This window comes from Salvelinus fontinalis, chromosome 19 (assembly GCF_029448725.1).
Source record: "Salvelinus fontinalis isolate EN_2023a chromosome 19, ASM2944872v1, whole genome shotgun sequence".
In the NCBI taxonomy this organism is placed as follows: domain Eukaryota; kingdom Metazoa; phylum Chordata; class Actinopteri; order Salmoniformes; family Salmonidae; genus Salvelinus; species Salvelinus fontinalis.
Window position 1 is genome coordinate 43,193,483 of NC_074683.1, and position 18,334 is coordinate 43,211,816.

Genomic DNA, 18,334 nt, shown 5'->3' on the forward strand with positions numbered 1-18,334 from the left:
CACATGTACAAACATGAATGCACAAAGACATTATTATAAACGAAAGTGCACTCATCACTGAATCTTACCATTCAAGGCCGGGGTGAGGGTTGTGGTCTTTTGTTTGGTGGGCTTAGCCGTGACTAGAGGGAAGGACTTTAAGATGGACGCTTTGTCTCCCTGCTTCAGGTCCATCAGCTTATCTGAGGACAGAACACTGCTCAGTCATGTAAACTACAAACACAGTTATAGTCATCTGCTGCAGACATCACCCAGGTGAATCTGAGTTGTTTTCCTGCTGAGGGAGAAGATACGAAATATGTGTGTTGCATCGGGTTGGTGTTTCGAAAGAGAAGTCAGTCAGAACAACACAAACATACTACATACACACAGGCACACGCACTTACACACACTCAGACAAACACACGCACGCACGCACAAGAAGTGCAAGGTGCTTTAGAATCTAAATAAAACTTAACTGAGGGAAGGTTGTTAAAATAAAATCATCAAGATGACAGCAAAGTTAAGAAGTGCGAAACGTGGAACATTTTGGTAAAGTATTGCTTTAACAGAAGTCAAAGTATTCAGTAGTCAAAACATTGGTCAGTGTTGCCCTCACCCTTGTCCCCTGATTTCCCCACCAGGTTGGGCCTCTTGTTGACAGGAAGAAAGGGTTGCAGAACTGCAGTGGAGCCTGGGAAATAGAGGCCATGGTAGGGTTAGGAACTGCAACAGCAATGGAGGCTGCTGGAGTGCACTGAAGAGATCTCTAACTCATAAGTGTTGTTGTTGTGCTTTTGAAAAAGGGGGATATAGAAGAGAGAAGTTGCAGTGTCAACTGAAACCATGGAGAGAAGATAGGGGTGGAGGAGAGTGCTAACTGTGACCACACCCGAGGAGCAATGCCATTCAAACAGGTTCAATAGATTGGACTTGAAATGTAAAAAAAGTATCTTGAGAATTTCTACTACATTGCACCGCCATAGTCTATGTGACTAACCCTAAACATGTAAACTCTTAATAACCTTCCACCATAACCCTACTACACAGCAAATTATCCAGTGTTATACACTAACAGTCACATTTACACTGCGCCAGTGTCTATATACAGGTCCACACATTTGAGTGTTAAATTTACTAGGAAGTGCCTATAGTTTGCACCAATGGTGTTATGCAATAACACCTGATATAGTATTTTTAACCATTTCACCAAGAGGTTGGTATCTCTTGACAAGGTCACTCAGTGTTCGGTTAAGGCTAGGGGGCACTATTTTCACGTCCGGATGAAAAGTGTGCCCAAAGTAAACGACCTGCTACTCAGGCCCAGAGGCTAGGATATGCATATATTTGGTATATTTGGATAGAAAACACTCTAAAATTTCTAAAACTGTTAAAATTATGTCTGTGAGTATAACAGAACTTATTTGGCAGGCGAAACCCCGAGGCAAACCATCCAATTAGTTTTCTATGGGAATCTAGAATTCTAAGGCAGTTGCTTGCAGTTCCTATCGCTTCCACTAGATGTCAACAGTCCTTAGAAATTGATTGATGTTTTTCCTTTGAGAAATGAAGAAGTAGCCCTGTTCAGAACAAGGGTCGAGTGAAGTGTACTGTTGTGGTTGGGGCGCATGACCTGAAAGCTCGCTCCACTTTGTTTTCCTCCGGTATTGAACACAGTTTATTCTGTCTTAAATTTGATCGATTATTTACGTTCAAAAATACCTAAAGTTGGATTAGGAAAGTTGTTTGAAATGTTTGGATCAAGTTTACAGGTAACTAATTAGATAATGTGTAGTCATGTTGCGCGAGTTGGAACCGGTGTATTTTCTGAATCATACGCACCAAATAAATGGACATTTTGGATATATAACGACAGAATTTATCGAACAAAAGGACCATTTGTGATGTTTAATGGACATATTGGAGTGCCAACAGAAGAAGATCTTCAAAGGTAAGGCATGAATTATGGGTTATTTCTGACTTTTGGGTTTTGCCTGGCGGGTTGAATTATGATTTTCATGTGTATGTTTGATGGAGTGCTGTCCTCAGATAATAGCATGGTTTGCTTTCGCCGTAAAGCCTTTTTGAAATCTGACACTGTGGCTGGATTAGCAAGAAGTTCATCTTTAAACCCATGTACAACACTTGTATGATTTATGAATTATTATTATGAGTATTTCTGTTTTTGAATTTGGCACGCTGCTATTTCACTGGGTGTTGTCAAATCAATCACATTAACAGTAAACTGTTTATGAAAACACATTATATACAGTACAAGTCAAAAGTTTGGACACACCTACTCATGCAAGGATTTTACTTTATTTTATTTTGAACATTGTAGAATAATAGTGAAGGTGTCACAACAATGAAATAACACATATGAAATCAGTCAGTAACCAAAAAAGTGTTACATTTATATTTGAGATTTGAGATTCTTCAAAGTAGCCATCCTTTACCTTGATGACAGCTTTGCACACGCTTGGCATTCTCTCAACCAGCTTCACCTGGAATGCTTTTCCAACAGTCTTGAAGGAGTTCCCACATATGCTGAGCACTTGTTGGCTGCTTTCCCTTCACTCTGCGGTCCAACTCATCCCAAACCATCTCAATTGGGTTGAGGTCGGGTGATTGTGGAGGCCAGGTCATCTGATGCAGCACTCAAACACTCTCCTTCTTGGTCAAATAGCCCTTACACAGCCTGGAGGTGTGTTGGGTCATTGTCCTGTTAAAAAACAAATTATGGTCCCCCTAAGCGCAAACCAGAAGGGATGGCGTAACGCTGCAGAATGCTGTGGTAGCCATGTTGGTTAAGTGTACCTTGAATTCTAAATAAATCACTGACAGTGTCACCAGCAAAGCACCCCCACACCATCATACCTCCTCCTCCATGCTCCATGGTGAGAACTACACATGCAGAGATCATCCGTTTACCTACTCTGCGTCTTACAAAGACACGGCGGTTGGAACCAAAATTTGTACTCATCAGACCAAAGGACAGATTTCCACCGGTCTAATTTCCATTGCTCATGTTTCTTGGCCCAAACAAGTCTCTTCTTATTATTGGTGTCCTTTAGTAGTGGTTACTTTGCAGCAATTTGACCACGAAGGTCTGTTTCACACAGTCTCCTCTGAACAGTTGATGTTGACATGTCTGTTACTTGAGCTCTGTGAAGCATTTATTTTGGCAGTTAACTCTAACGAACTTATCCTCTACAGCAGAAGTAACTCTGGGTCTTCCTTGCCTGTGGCGGTCCACATGAGAGCCAGTTTCATCATAGCGCTTGATGGTTTTTGCGACTGCACTTGAAGAAACTTTCAAAGTTCTTGAAATGTTCTGGATTGACTGACCTTCATGTCTTAAAGTAATGATGGACTGTCGTTTCTCTCTGCTTATTTGATCAGTTCTTGCCAAAATATGGACTTGGCCTTTTACCAAATAGGGCTATCTTCTGTATACCACCCCTACTATGTCACAACACAACTTATTGTCTCAAATGCATTAAGAAAAGACATTCCACAAATTAACTTTTAACAAGGCACACTTGTTAATTGAAATGCATTCCAGGTGACTACCTCATGAAGCTGGTTGAGAGAATGCCAAAATGTGCAAAATTGTCATCAAGGCAAAGGGTGGCTACAATGAAGAGTCTCAAATATAAAACATATTTTGATTTGTTTAACACTTTTTTCATTACTACATGATTCCATATGTGTTATTTCATAGTTTTGATGTCTTCAATATTATTTTACAATGTAGAAAATTGTCAAAAGAAAGAAAAAACCTTGAATGAGTAGGTGTGTCCAAACCTTTGACTGATACTGTATATCATAAAGCCTTACTTTGATGGTCAAGTTTAACCCCAACACAGTGGTGTTAGGAACCTCCTGGTTTACGTGCCACGTCAAGCCTGCAAGCACATTATGCTGGAATCCAGCCAGGGATAAGACATCCAAAAGTTTTTGAATTTTTATTCACCTGTAACCTGCATCCAGAATGACTGTCAGGGTTAGTAATATGAGACTACTATAAAGGATACTACCTAATACATTTAAGCTGGAACAACCATTTTAGTAACGGGTGCAATAAGTCTAACTAACTGATTGGATAAGTTTAGAAAAATTAATCAAGCAATCAATGTACATGCAAAAACACATATATTAAAAATAATCCTTAAAATTTTTTAATGCAGTAGAGCATTCTGGGAATTATTATAATGATGGCCTTGGTTTTGATGGGAACGTTTAGTTTCCACACAGTAAAACTGACATAATCACACTCACATTCAACACTGGTTATTAACACCAATACTGGGGTTATTTTACACTACTGAGTGTTAATTTCACTATTAGAGAGTTAATTTAACTCCCGAATCAACACTAGAAATGCTACACTGAAAAGTCTGCTCTAGGTAACACTGGCCAATTTGCTGTGTAGAACCAGCTTTCATATAAAAACCAGAACAACACTGGGGCCCCTCCTGTACTCCCTGTTCACCCACTGCTGCGTGGCCAAGCATGACTTCAACACCATCAGCCTACAGGGAACAACAACCTCTCCCTCAATTTAAGCAAGACAGAGTAGCTGATAGTGGACTACAGGAAAAGGAGGCATGAACAGGCTCCCGTTAACGTTGACGGGGCTGAAATGGAGGGGGTTAAGAGTTTCAAGTTCCTTGGTGTCCACATCACCAACAAACTATCATGGTCCAAACACACCAAGACACATTTTCCCCTTCAGGAGACTGAAAAGATTTGGCATGGGTCCCCAGATCCTCAAAAAGTTATGCAGCTGCACCATCGAGAGCATCCTGACCGGTTGTATCACTGCCTGGTATGGCAACTGCTCAGCATCTGACCGTAAGTGGCTACAGAGGGTAGTGCGTACGGCCCAGTACATCACTGGGGCCATGTTTCCAGACATCCAGTCTTCATCACAGAACACAGCTCTGTGATAAAGACACTGGAATATCAAACTCAGAACAAGCCACTCAAACTGAACTGGGATCTACTATTTGCAATCTCATTCAGGAAATAGAAAATTCTCTCTGAATAGCTTTACTCTAGGCAAAACTGAGGTTTGGCAACCATAGCACAGGTCTCGTTGAATAAATGCACTGACTGGACATACCATAGACTTGGTGTGGTAGACACTATCTGAGACTGATAGGAGCAGTTGTTTGTGTACTTGCTAGCCTGGTTCATTCTATTCACTAAGTATCAATGGCTGCGACCACCCGGCTTGCATGTCTCCTTCTCTGCCGTTCAGGTTCTTTCCAGACAGAAACTGGGGGGAGGTCCCATGACATGTCATGATTAGTGGTCATGTTCACCTCTAGGGGTTCTGATGTTCCTAAGCCCTCCTTGTCAGGACTAGACCATTCATAAATATCATGTCAACCCCCCCACCCCAACCAATTCAGAAATATTAACTTGGCTTGTGTTGACCCCCCTGCCACAGCTAGATTTGACCACAGCATGCCTGACACTCTGTCAGGGATAAATCAGGGAGCTCTCCACACCTCAGTGGGGCACCAGAGACCAGACAAGGTTAAGTAGAATTTGAAGCCAAGGGTGGGCAAGTCCTGGAAAGACACAGTGCGTGCCGCTTTCAACCAAAGCAAATGTACATTTTGTGTGAAAAACTCTGTGGCTCCTTAAATGCAGTAAAAAATATATATTTAAAAAGGTCAAACTTTGTGTGATGGGGATCAGAGTTATGGGAATGTGGAAGTGATGTCATCAGGAAGCTCTGTTCATCATCCTGAACCCTATAGCTGGTAATGGGATAACCAGATTGCTCACAACAACACCACACAAAACACACACTGGGCACTTTGGGTGCCAAACACCTCACTGCTGCACTGTTTTACAACAGCAGTGACACACATGCTCTTACGCACGTGCTCACACACTGTTTTGAAGTGTGAGCGTTAACAGCAGTAAAGTGTTGTGAGTGCTGGTTTCTGTCAGACTCCTCTCTGGCGAGACAGTAATAAAACACTGTTCAAAGCTTTATGGTTTGCCTAGAACAATATTACCAGAGAAAATATTCCACTGTTTTACATCTTCGCTGTTATGAATGTTGCAACACTTACTGAAGGAACTCAAGGATACTATCCACTGATAGGCTCATAACACTGTAGGGTTTTAAACCTATTTAGAGGACATTTACAGTTGAACAACATCAAATCAAACATGAGACTTGCAATCCATTTAGTACAGAATTCACCCTGAGCAACACATGCACCAGGAGGCGGATGGAACCACATAAATAGGTACAAATAAGCCCAAGACAGACAGACAGACACCACTGGCGGATTGTTTAGACATCATGACTACATCAATGATTGACTTTTGGGGTGTGGTGTGTGTGATGACGGCGGGCAAAGACAAAGTGTGTTTTCATTGAGTAGAGCTGCTTCCAGCGAGCCCTGCGGCTCCTTGAAGACCTCTGAAACCGTCCCAGTTTCACAGACACACACACTGGCTGAGACTGAAGCAGAAATTGAAGCCACTAACTCATTAGAGTGAAGTGTAGACATTGGTGAGTGTGGTCATTTTGGGCTTGAAATATAACACATTTTCGAGAAAATCATGCATTGATGTCACTGGGAGATTTGTGCGAAAATTCAAGCCATGCTCCCAGATCTGATGTTACTGTAGGATTTGATCCTTTTGGACCTGAACAATAGGTCTAGGGTCAGACTGTAGCAATATGATGAGGGAGAGAATTATTCTTCAGTCTCAGTCATATTGACAGTGAAAACATGGACAAACACGCCTGCAGACCCACACCAACAATAACAGGCACAATACGTGACTGGACGGTGATGCTGATGGACAGACAGGCTGTCCAATAAGAATGGACAGTCACACGGACATACAGACAAGATGGCCAATCATAGGACAGGAACAAGTTGTTGTGACTTAAGCGCATGGAGGGCTCACTGCAAGGAAGTTAAACAAAATGGCATCTCTCGGGGGAGATGGGTTAGTGGGTGAGAGACACACTGAGAAGTAACGATCGTCTCTGTTTTTTACCCAGTCGCTTTCTGGACCAGATGGCAGGTTTGGGAAGAGCAAGGCCCTTATTGAGCTCCCCGTCGGCTGTTGGAGGGAGAAGAGGGCTCATTGAATTAAACACGTCCGCACACCTCGAAAACACAGCAAAGACATGCTAGGAACACACGAGAGGACAGCTCAGTACCAGACCAGTTGAGGGAATATTCTAAACCAAGGGACAGAAAGGAAAATAAGGAAAGTTTCAGATTTCAGTGTGATCCAACATAATACTCTGTCTCCTTCAGAAGCACCAACATAATCAAACTCAATATACTTCAAAATGACTAAAACCAAATCCAAAATATGTAGAAATGATAATGGACCTACAGTCATGCAGTTTCTTGACTGTGTCTGGCTCACTAACAATCACCAAAATGAAAGCTAGACAGTCAGGGAGAATAAAAGTTCCCAAAACATTGGATAGAGGACAATTAGAGGAGGAAATATAACCAATTTTCAGTGTGGCCCTGGTTGGACCTGGTTGAAGACCGAATGCAGGCCCAGGGGCAAAAGGTGTTTGACACCCCTGCTTTAGAGCATTCTCCTCTCCCTCTCTCTCCCCTACTCTCCCCCCCTCTCTCCCCCTCTCCCTCCCTCTCGTTGTCTCTCTCAGAGAGATCTGGAAGTTCTGTGTGTGCCATGCTGTGGTGGTCCTAGCTGCCCAGTGCTGGATGCCCAGTGCTTGGCTTGGCATGACTGGTGTAAATGTGATGTATGTTCTAGTCAAAGAGCCAGCCAACCTTCCCAGATAAATCGGTCGACCGGGCGACCATAGGGAGCGTAAATCACGTTAACGACCCTGACCTCTGAGACGCCGCTGTTCCTAGAGGTACAGGCGTGAAACGTATGCCAAAGGGGAGGGCCTCCGGGTGCAGGGAAGGAGGTTTTGGAGAGACTTACTGTCTGGACCACATGTACTGGACACACACACGAATGCAAATATGCGTCCAAAAACATTGGCAGACATTATTAGGCCTACACATTCTCTGGTTCACTCTGGACCAAGAGCCCATGCCACCCAGATCGGTTCGTCTGTGTGTGTGTGAGAAAGAGTGAGAGGAGATAGAGATGGTGAGACCCGAGGTAGTGCTGGGGAGGAAGAGAAAGATAAGGAAGATGAGGGGGAGGAGGAGGAAGAAGAGGAAAAGATTGCTCCATTACCCCCTGGTGTGTCGGAGGTGAGGGAGGAGTTGGTGTTGGTGTCCCTGGGTAGAGAGAGAGGTCTGATGCCGTTAGGGGTGGAGTAGAGAGAGACGCGACTGCGAGGCAACGTTGTGTTTCTGGCTGCCGTGACAATGGCAGAGCGTATAGGAGAGCGAGGCTCGGTAGGGGTCAAAGGTCTCAGGAAGCTGGTACCTAGATGAACAAAGAGAGGTGTAGTAGAGGGGTTAGAGAGAGAGGGGGTCCGATGACAAGGTTCAAGGGTCATTCAGCTGAGATGGTAGCAGCCCTGGATGATAAACAAATGAACGAGTGAGTGAGTGAGTGGGTAAATGAATGAGTGAGTGGGTAAATGAATGAGTGAGTGGGTAAATTAATGAGTGAGTGGGTAAATTAATGAGTGAGTGGGTAAATGAATGAATGAAAGATGCAGATGTGGAAAGGAAGAGTGAAGTGAAAAGAATCCATGGAGATACGAAACAAAACTTCAACAGCCCTTCTATTATATTCCATAAAAGTTGGATGATTTAATAATGCCAGTGAGCAAACTCTCCAGTGTCTGAAATGATCAGGAATGGGGTGAGTGTGGTGGAGTGAGGATGGAGGTGGATAGGCACGAGTGATGGAGGGGTGGAGGTATATAGTTTGTTGTAATGGTAGGCAGCAGGTAGCCAGGTCTCTAGTTTGAATACGCGAGCTGACAAGGTGAAAAATCTGTCAGTGTTCCCTTGAACAATTTGCTCAAGGGGCACCGTACTACTATGGCTGACCCTATAAGACAACACATTTCACTGCACCTATAAGGATGGAGAAGGGGTTGAGGGTACAACAGGCCTGGATTCAAATATCTCAATTACTTTTGCATACAATCAAAGTAATTGTTCAGATAAATTGTAGTTGAAAAGACAAGTAGTTTAATATTTTAATGTTTTTAGAAATACACTTGGAAACTATTTGAAAATAATCAAATATAATCCAATGCATTTAACCTGCAAGTATTTGAAAAATACTTATGGTAGACTAATACATTTGCTAGGCTATTTGGTTTTTACAAATAACCATACAAATTCTCAAATAAAAGTACTTGTTTTGAGCTGTGTATTTGAAAGTACTCAAAAAGTATTTTAAATACCACATTCTCAAATACACATGTATTTGAACACAGGTATGTGGTGAAACACAAACAACTTCAACCCATAGCAACGGTGTATGATCTATGGGTTGAAGTTGAGGTTAGATGAGGTTAGATGACAACAGAGATGGTGATAGGACTAAATGTTGTCATCGTTACTCCGGCTGTTACTATTGGCCCTCTCAGTGACGAGGGTTGGTCTTGGTAGAGGTTGTCCCACCTGATATTGGCTGGGAGCTGTGTGAGAGAGAACTTTGTTTTTTATCAGAGGATAAGAAGCTTGGACTCAATGATCCATTATACATGTTTTTATGGCTCTGTTACAGCCTAGGTGAGGGGAGAGAGCAAGATCTTTACCCGTGGGGGTCTGTAGATTCTGGGTGACCTTAGCAGGCTGTTGGGGCTGGGCCTGAGGCCCGGGTCTGGCCTGTTGGGGCCTGGCCTGTTGGGGCCTAGCCTGGGCCGGTCGCCTGTGTCTCTGTCCGTTACGATTGGGGTTAAGTACAGGGTCAGCTGGGGAAGTCAGGGGAAGGTTGGGGGAGGTCAGGAGTTGGGGGGAGGCATGGGGGAGGGTGGGGGAGGGTAAGAGCTGAGGGGAGAGTAAGGAGAGGTTGGGCGAGGGCAGGGGGATGGCAGGTGAGGCATGGGAGACATCCACAGAAGGAGAGGAGGCAGATATGATCTGATCTGCTCGTCCTGGGGTGGGTGAGAGAGGAGAGTGGTACAATGAGGCCATAGAAATATAATCTAATAGAACAGACAGTACTTCAAGGACAGGTCTTTGACAATGGAAAACGAAGAGGAGAAATTGGCATGGAAATAGAATGGCTTAGAGAATCCATTAACAGATGAAATAGAAGAACCATAGAGAATAGATAGAAAGACTCTCCGATAACCGGGCTGATATGTGTTTACGACTTGGGCTAGGGAAACTTATCCTGGACCTCAATCAGCACATAACATATACCTGGCAAGAGGTTGATAGAGGAGGGTTGGATTTCAAAGGAACTGAGCCCATATGGAGCAGTTTACAGTGTAACGACCATGTAACTACACACATACGCTGCTACCAGGCCTTGGACACCTGTGAGTGACGGCCATCCAAAATACATTTGGCTGTGTGCCACTGGATGACTGTGATCTTTGAAATTTTAACAGAGGGAGTATTGATCACCTAGCGTGGGATTTGAATGACCATCTTTGATTGATTGTTCAATCCGATCAGGTACTTTACCTCAACTCACAGAAGGAGAGAAGAGTGGAGAGAGAGCGAGAGAGCGAGAGAGCGAGAGAGCGAGAGAGCGAGAGAGCGAGAGAGCGAGAGAGCGAGAGAGAGAGAGAGAGAGAGAGAGAGAGAGAGAGAGAGAGAGAGTGGGGAAGGTTGTAGATGAGTAGATAACATGGCATACCAGTGTTTTAGTGTCACTTCTCATGTTAATGGTCATGTAATGGTGATGCTAGCACAGTTAGGGTTGTGGGGTGCTTGTGGTGTAGTTGTGTTATAAACAGACAGGTAGGGCTTTAAATGTAATGAGTAAAAAGCAAATCACCAATAAATGTATTGTTGTTATTAAGAAATTTCAGGTACTTTATCCTTTTCCTGACGTTTTGCGAACACTTGTTCCAGAGGGACAACAGGAACGATAGACAAATAGGAATACAATGAAGGATTGGATAGGAACAGATAGGAAGGGAAGGGATAAGATAGGATGGGATAGGAAGGGATAGGATAGGAAGGGAAGGGAAGGGAAGGGAAGGGAAGGGAAGGGAAGGGATAGGAAGGGATAGGATAGGATAGGATAGGATAGGAAAGGAAAGGATGGGAAGGGAAGGGAAGGGATGGGATGGGATGGGATGGGATAGGAAGGGAAAGGATATGATAGGATAGGAAGGGAAGGGAAGGGAAGGGAAGGGAAGGGAAGGGAAGGGAAGGGAAGGGAAGGGAAGGGATGGGAAGGGATGGGATAGGATAGGAAGGGAAAGGATAGGATAGGACGGGAAGGGATAGGATAGGATAGGAAGGGAAGGGAAAGGATAGGATAGGAAAGGAAAGGATAGTATAGGATAGGATAGGATAGAAAGGGAAGGGATAGGATAAGATAGGATAGGATAGGATAGGATAGGATAGGATGGGAAGGGATAGGATAGGATAGGAAGGGAAAGGATAGGATAGGAAGGGAAGGGATAAGATAGGATAGGATAGGATAGGATAGGATAGGATAGGATATGAAGGGAAGGGATAGGAAGGGAATGATCAGAATAAGATGGGAAGGGAAGGGATAGGATAGAAAGGAGGTACAGAGTATAGAAGATGAAAAATTAGGAAATGTTATGGTAGAGCTGAGGCTCTGTTCCTGTTGGGGAGAAAGCGGGATCATTTTGTTGCATGCTACTTTATCATGCAGACTGAACACCTTCTAGACTGCAACTGGCTGAAAGCAAAGCACTGTGAGTTAAAACAATGATTCTAAATGAACAGTTGTGTTGGGGAATGTTGAGTGGAATGTTTTAAATGTCTTGAAATCAACAGATTAATGAATGTGGACAGGTATCATGGTATAAGATGCTGATTGATACACAGTATGGACAAATGGATGCACAGAGACTGTAAAGAAGTGAGACAAAGATAGCACCTTTTTTTCTAAGAGTGTATCTAGATCCTAAAAGGGTTCTTCGGCTGTCCCCACGAGAGAACATTTTGAAGAACCCTATCTGATTCTAGGTAGAACCCTTTTGGGTTCCATGTAGAACCCTTTCCACAGAGGGTTCTACCTGGAACCAAAAAGGGTTATCCTATGGGGACAGCCGAAGAATCCTTTTGGAACCCTTTTTTCTAAGAGTGTAGCGGAAGACAGAGAGAGACGATTGACTTGTTTGTGGGACAAAACTGATGAGAAACGCATTGCGGGAACAAGCAGCGCTTATGCAATGTGCTCAAAAGGTTATGGGATGTTCTCAATAGGACCATACAACCACGTGGCTAAGTCATGCTGCCATGGCAACCTACCTCCGCCTTCTTGGGAATTGTCTGAGGCAGTATTGGAACTGACAGCCATCTTGTCCTGAGATCCGGGGCTCTCTACTTACTGTACTCAGTGCATACCAATCTTACTCATGCAGCCAATCATAAAAAAGATCCCTCTGAAACCACGCCCACCCACCCACCCACCCTGTCATTGGCTGCAGGCAAGCTGACTGACAGTTAAGCCGTCCTGTCTCATTAGGGAGTAAAGTGTCTGTCTGTTTACCAGTTGGCTCGTGCTGCACCTGAGGCATTGAGGGTCGGGGAGTGGACACGAAGTGCTGTCTATTGGCCGAGGTTGGCGCTGAGGAATATAGCAAACTTAAAAAATCACACACAATCTGTGGAGAGAGATTTGATGTCCTGCTACAGGATATAAACTGTGAAATGGTTTTCAGAGGAAAAGAAAGAGACATGAAAAGCATAAGATTGAAAAAAACTGCAAGGTCAAGAAGGAATAAGATCAAGAAGGAGAGATCATAGGACAGAGTTGCATGGCTCATTACCGAAAGTGGTCCTTGGAGCTACAGGGGTCCTGAAGAGGATTCTGCCCTGGCTCCTGTTATGGACAGCTGAACAGAAGGAAGGGACACACATCAAAACAGCTATCATCACTTTGCCATCCTGGAGCTTCCAAATGAAAATAACATGCATGCAGCTCTGTTCAGTTCACTGCAGTGCAGTATGTACTGTATGCATGGGCTCAGTGCATTACAGTTAAGAGCAGATTGTACAGTATGCCTGTCAAAAGAATGATTTCAAAACATTGACAGCCCTAGCAAGCATGTATCTTGCTGATCACATCGTCATCCAAAGCAACATGTATTGTATGTACAGTAGGTACACAGGAATGCCATCTTCTCTGGTCACCTGGAATAAACACTGTGGTAATCAGAAGGAAGAATAAGAGATTACTGTATAACATGGGATTGAATGATGATGAGGTCGTGTCTGCAGAGTCGTAAATCAGACGTCCTATTAAAAATGATTCCAGTGCTGGTTCCTCAGAGCAGGGTTCAGTGAGGAGGGGTGAAACAGACGTTTCTGAGGGAGAGTGATAAATCATCACGTCCTATAAAGTCTTTGCTGCTGTATTAAACCAGGGTTCAGTGGGTATGACCAAAGTGTGTGTGTGTGTGTGTGTGTGTGTGTGTGTGTGTGTGTGTGTGTGTGTGTGTGTGTGTGTGTGTGTGTGTGTGTGTGTGTGTGTGTGTGTGTGTGTGTGTGTGTGTGTGTCACTGTGCGTTTGTGTGTCAAATCAAAATAAAATATATTTGCCACATGCACCGAATAAAACAGATGTAGATTTTGTCGTGAAATGCTTACTTATGAGCCCTTTCCCAACAATGCAGAGTAAAAAAAAATAATAATAATAAAATAAATAAATGAAATAGTAACACAAAATAACAAAGTGTTTGATAATGGGGAGTGTGTAGCAGATGAATGACTTACCAGTATGCTAAGATGTTTGGAGACAGAGTATCAGTACTTAACTGATAGGTCACAGGAGACCGCAACAGACTTAACTGTTCAATACTAGAGATTGTGACTCAGTAACAGGTACATCGATGCACTAACCTGTCAACTCTTCCCATGATTCCACCTGGCTTAGCTTTGTGAAGGAGAAAATGACTTGTCATGATATGACTCATCTCTCTCCCAGGCACATGTTTTATCTGGGCTGCCTTTAGCTGCTTGATGGACAAACTCACTAGATAAGGGGTATTTTGGAGTTTGCCCTCCCTCTCTGTGTGTGTGTGTGTGTGTGTGTGTGTGTGTGTGTGTGTGTGTGTGTGTGTGTGTGTGTGTGTGTGTGTGTGTGTGTGTGTGTGTGTGTGTGTGTGTGTGTGTGTGTGTGTCTGTGTGTGTGTGTGTGTCTGTGTGTGTGTCTGTGTGTGTGTCTGTGTGTGTGTCTGTGTGTGTGTCTGTGTGTGTGTCTGTGTGTGTGTGTGTCTGTGTGTGTGTGTGTGTGTGTGTCTGTGTGTGTGTGTGTCTGTGTGTGTGTGTGTGTCTGTCTGTGTGTGTGTCTGTCTGTGTGTGTGTCTGTGTGTGTGTGTGTCTGTCTGTGTCTGTGTGTGTCTGTGTCTGTGTCTGTGTCTGTGTCTGTGTCTGTGTCTGTGTCTGTGTGTGTGTCTGTGTGTCTGTGTGTCTGTGTGTCTGTGTGTCTGTGTGTCTGTGTGTCTGTGTGTCTGTGTGTCTGTGTGTCTGTGTGTCTGTGTGACTGTGTGTCTGTGTCTGTGTGTCTGTGTCTGTGTCTGTGTCTGTGTCTGTGTCTGTGTCTGTGTCAAATCAAAATCAAATCAATGTGTGTGTCTGTCTGTCTGTGTCTATTGGCTTACCGTGACGAGGAGGGAAGAAGGCCTGTGGCATGTTGACCGTTTTCTATTAGGAGAGAGAAAGAGAGTGAGCGAGAGATGGGGGGAGAGAAAGAGAGATGTGGGGGAGTGACAGGGAGGGGGTGGAGAAAGAGAGATGATACTGTATGAGTCGTCACTGGCCTGTCTGTCAATGTAAATAAGTTCTTAATTAGTTCTTAATTGAATTGTCTGGATAAATACAGGTTAAATAAAATAAAATGGAAAAATTATACAACAATGATAATATGTAGAGAATATGTCAAAGAATCAATTATCTCTCTCTCACTCTCACTCCCTCTCACTCCCTCTCACTCCCTCTCACTCACTCCCTCTCACTCACTCCCTCTCACTCCCTCTCACTCCCTCTCACTCCCTCTCACTCCCTCTCACTCCCTCTCACTCCCTCTCACATAACCCCATGCCCTCTTCTCCATATCTGATCTGTAAACTCTCCAGCGGGAAGATCGTTATTCCAACTTTCCCTCAGGAAGTGCCAGTGTTGCGGCTGATGCTGGCCAGCTGTGCAGCTTTACGAGAGTGGGGCCGGCGGCACGTGAGACGACAGAGACACACAGTCCAGTCACTAAGCACGGCCAGAAAGTTAAGGCCAACGCTTCTCTCCATATTTCCCTCCACTCTCTTCTCTCCTCTCTTTTCTGCTCCACCTCTTTCCAAACTCCAATATTTACTATGCCCTCTTTTTCCTCCAGTTCTTCTCTCCTCTCCTCTCCTCTCCTCTCCTCCTTAGTAATGCAGATATTAGCTGGCTATGGTCGTCTTTACTGGTCTTGGCCAAATATGGCTAGCTGCTTGTTTAGCTATTTTCCAATAAGGAGTAGGATGGAAAGAAAGTGCTGCTTGCAGCTCTTATATTACACTCTGTAGACTTACTAAAGACTTACTTGAGCACATTACACACTAGATCACATTACATACTAGAGCACATTACATACTAGAGCACACTACACACTATAGCACATTACACATTAGAGCATACTAGATACTAGCACACACTTCACACTAGAGCACATTACATACTAGAGCACACCACAAACTAGATCACATTGCATACTAGAGCATACTACATACTAAAACAGTACACACTACAGCACATTACATACCAGAGCACACTACACACTAGAGCATATTGCATACTAGAGCACAATACACATTAGAGCACACTACATACTGGAGCACCCTACATACTAGAGCACCCTACATACTAGGGCACACTGCATACTAGCGCACACTACATAATCACTAGAGCACACCACATACTACAGCACCCTACATACTACGGCACACTGCATACTAGGGCACAATACATAATCACTAGAGCACACTACATACTAGAGCCCACTACACACCAGAGCACACTACACACTAGAGCACACTACACACTAGAGCACACTACACACCAAAGCACACTACACACCAAAGCACACTACATAACAGAGTACACTACAGTACATACTAGAGCACACTACATATTAGTGCACACTGCATACTAGGGCACACTACATAATCACTAGAACAAAACACAAACTAGAGCTCATTGCATACTAGAGCTCATTGCATACTTGAGCACATTCCACACTAGAGCACATTACATACTAGAGCACACTACACACTAGAGCACATTACACACTAGAGCACATTACACACTAGAGCACATTACATACTAGGGTACACTACACACTAGAGCACATTACATACTAGAGCACATTACATACGAGAGCACACTACATATTAGGGCACACTACATATTAGGGCACACTACATATTAGGGCACACTGCATACTATAGCTCATTACACACTAGAGCACATTACACACTAGAGCATACTACACACTAGAGCACACTACACACTAGAGCACATTACACACTAGAGCACATTACACACTAGAGCACATTACACACTAGAGCACATTACACACTAGAGCACATTACACACTAGAGCACACTACATACTAGAGCACACTACACATTAGAGCACACTACACATTAGAGCACACTACACATTAGGGCACACTGCATATTAGGGCACACTGCATACTATAGCTCATTACACACTAGAGCACATTACACACTAGGGCATACTACACACCAGAGCACACTACACACTAGAGCACACTACACACTAGAGCACACTACACACCAAAGCACACTACACACCAAAGCACACTACATAACAGAGTACACTACAGTACATACTAGAGCACACTACATATTAGTGCACACTGCATACTAGGGCACACTACATAATCACTAGAACAAAACACAAACTAGAGCTCATTGCATACTAGAGCTCATTGCATACTTGAGCACATTCCACACTAGAGCACATTACATACTAGAGCACACTACACACTAGAGCACATTACACACTAGAGCACATTACACACTAGAGCACATTACATACTAGGGTACACTACACACTAGAGCACATTACATACTAGAGCACATTACATACGAGAGCACACTACATATTAGGGCACACTACATATTAGGGCACACTACATATTAGGGCACACTGCATACTATAGCTCATTACACACTAGAGCACATTACACACTAGAGCATACTACACACTAGAGCACACTACACACTAGAGCACATTACACACTAGAGCACATTACACACTAGAGCACATTACACACTAGAGCACATTACACACTAGAGCACATTACACACTAGAGCACACTACATACTAGAGCACACTACACATTAGAGCACACTACACATTAGAGCACACTACACATTAGGGCACACTGCATATTAGGGCACACTGCATACTATAGCTCATTACACACTAGAGCACATTACACACTAGGGCATACTACACACTAGAGCACACTACACACTACAGCTCATTACACACTAGAGCACATTACACACTAGAGCACACTACATACTAGAGCACACTACACATTAGAGCACATTACACACTAGAGCATACTTAACACTATAGCACACTACACACTAGAGCACATTACACACTAGAGCACATTACACACTGTAGCATACTACACACTGTAGCATACTACACACTAGAGCACATTACACACTAGAGCACATTACACACTAGAGCACATTACATACTAGGGCACACTACACACTAGAGCACATTACACACTGGAGCATACTACACACTAGAGCACACTACACACTACAGCACATTACACACTAGAGCACATTACACACTAGAGCACATTACACACTAGAGCACATTACACACTAGAGCACACTGCATATTAGGGCACACTGCATACTATAGCTCATTACACACTAGAGCACATTACACACTAGAGCATACCACACACTATAGCACACTACACACTAGAGCACATTACATACTAGAGCACCCTACATACTAGGGCACACTACATACTAGCGCATACTACATAATCACTAGAGAACACCACATACTACAGCACCCTACATACTAGGGCACACTGCATACTAGGGCACAATACATAATCACTAGAGCACACCACATACTAGAGCACACCACATACTAGAGCTCTCTACATACTAGAGCACACTACACACTAGAGCACACTACACACTAGAGCACACTACACACCAGAGCACACTACACACTAGAGCACATTACACACT

The 18,334-nt window shown here is 43.7% G+C and overlaps 1 protein-coding gene across 3 annotated transcripts in view; it reads right to left on the reverse strand.

Annotated features, from left to right (window-relative positions):
• LOC129816777 (target of Nesh-SH3-like) overlaps positions 1-18,334 on the reverse strand; it is a 46,466-nt gene that overhangs the window by 13,165 nt on the left and 14,967 nt on the right. The window contains exons 7-13 of one of the 3 annotated variants that reach the window (XM_055871658.1): positions 14,696-14,738; positions 12,863-12,928; positions 9,692-10,030; positions 8,203-8,397; positions 7,021-7,086; positions 599-673; positions 69-182 (exon numbers count right to left, since the gene is read on the reverse strand). In XM_055871658.1, coding sequence (XP_055727633.1) covers positions 69-182; positions 599-673; positions 7,021-7,086; positions 8,203-8,397; positions 9,692-10,030; positions 12,863-12,928; positions 14,696-14,738 — 898 coding nt within the window. The remainder of the gene's footprint in view (positions 1-68; positions 183-598; positions 674-7,020; positions 7,087-8,202; positions 8,398-9,691; positions 10,031-12,862; positions 12,929-14,695; positions 14,739-18,334) is intronic. The other 2 variants (XM_055871660.1, XM_055871659.1) reach the window with 2 other exon arrangements.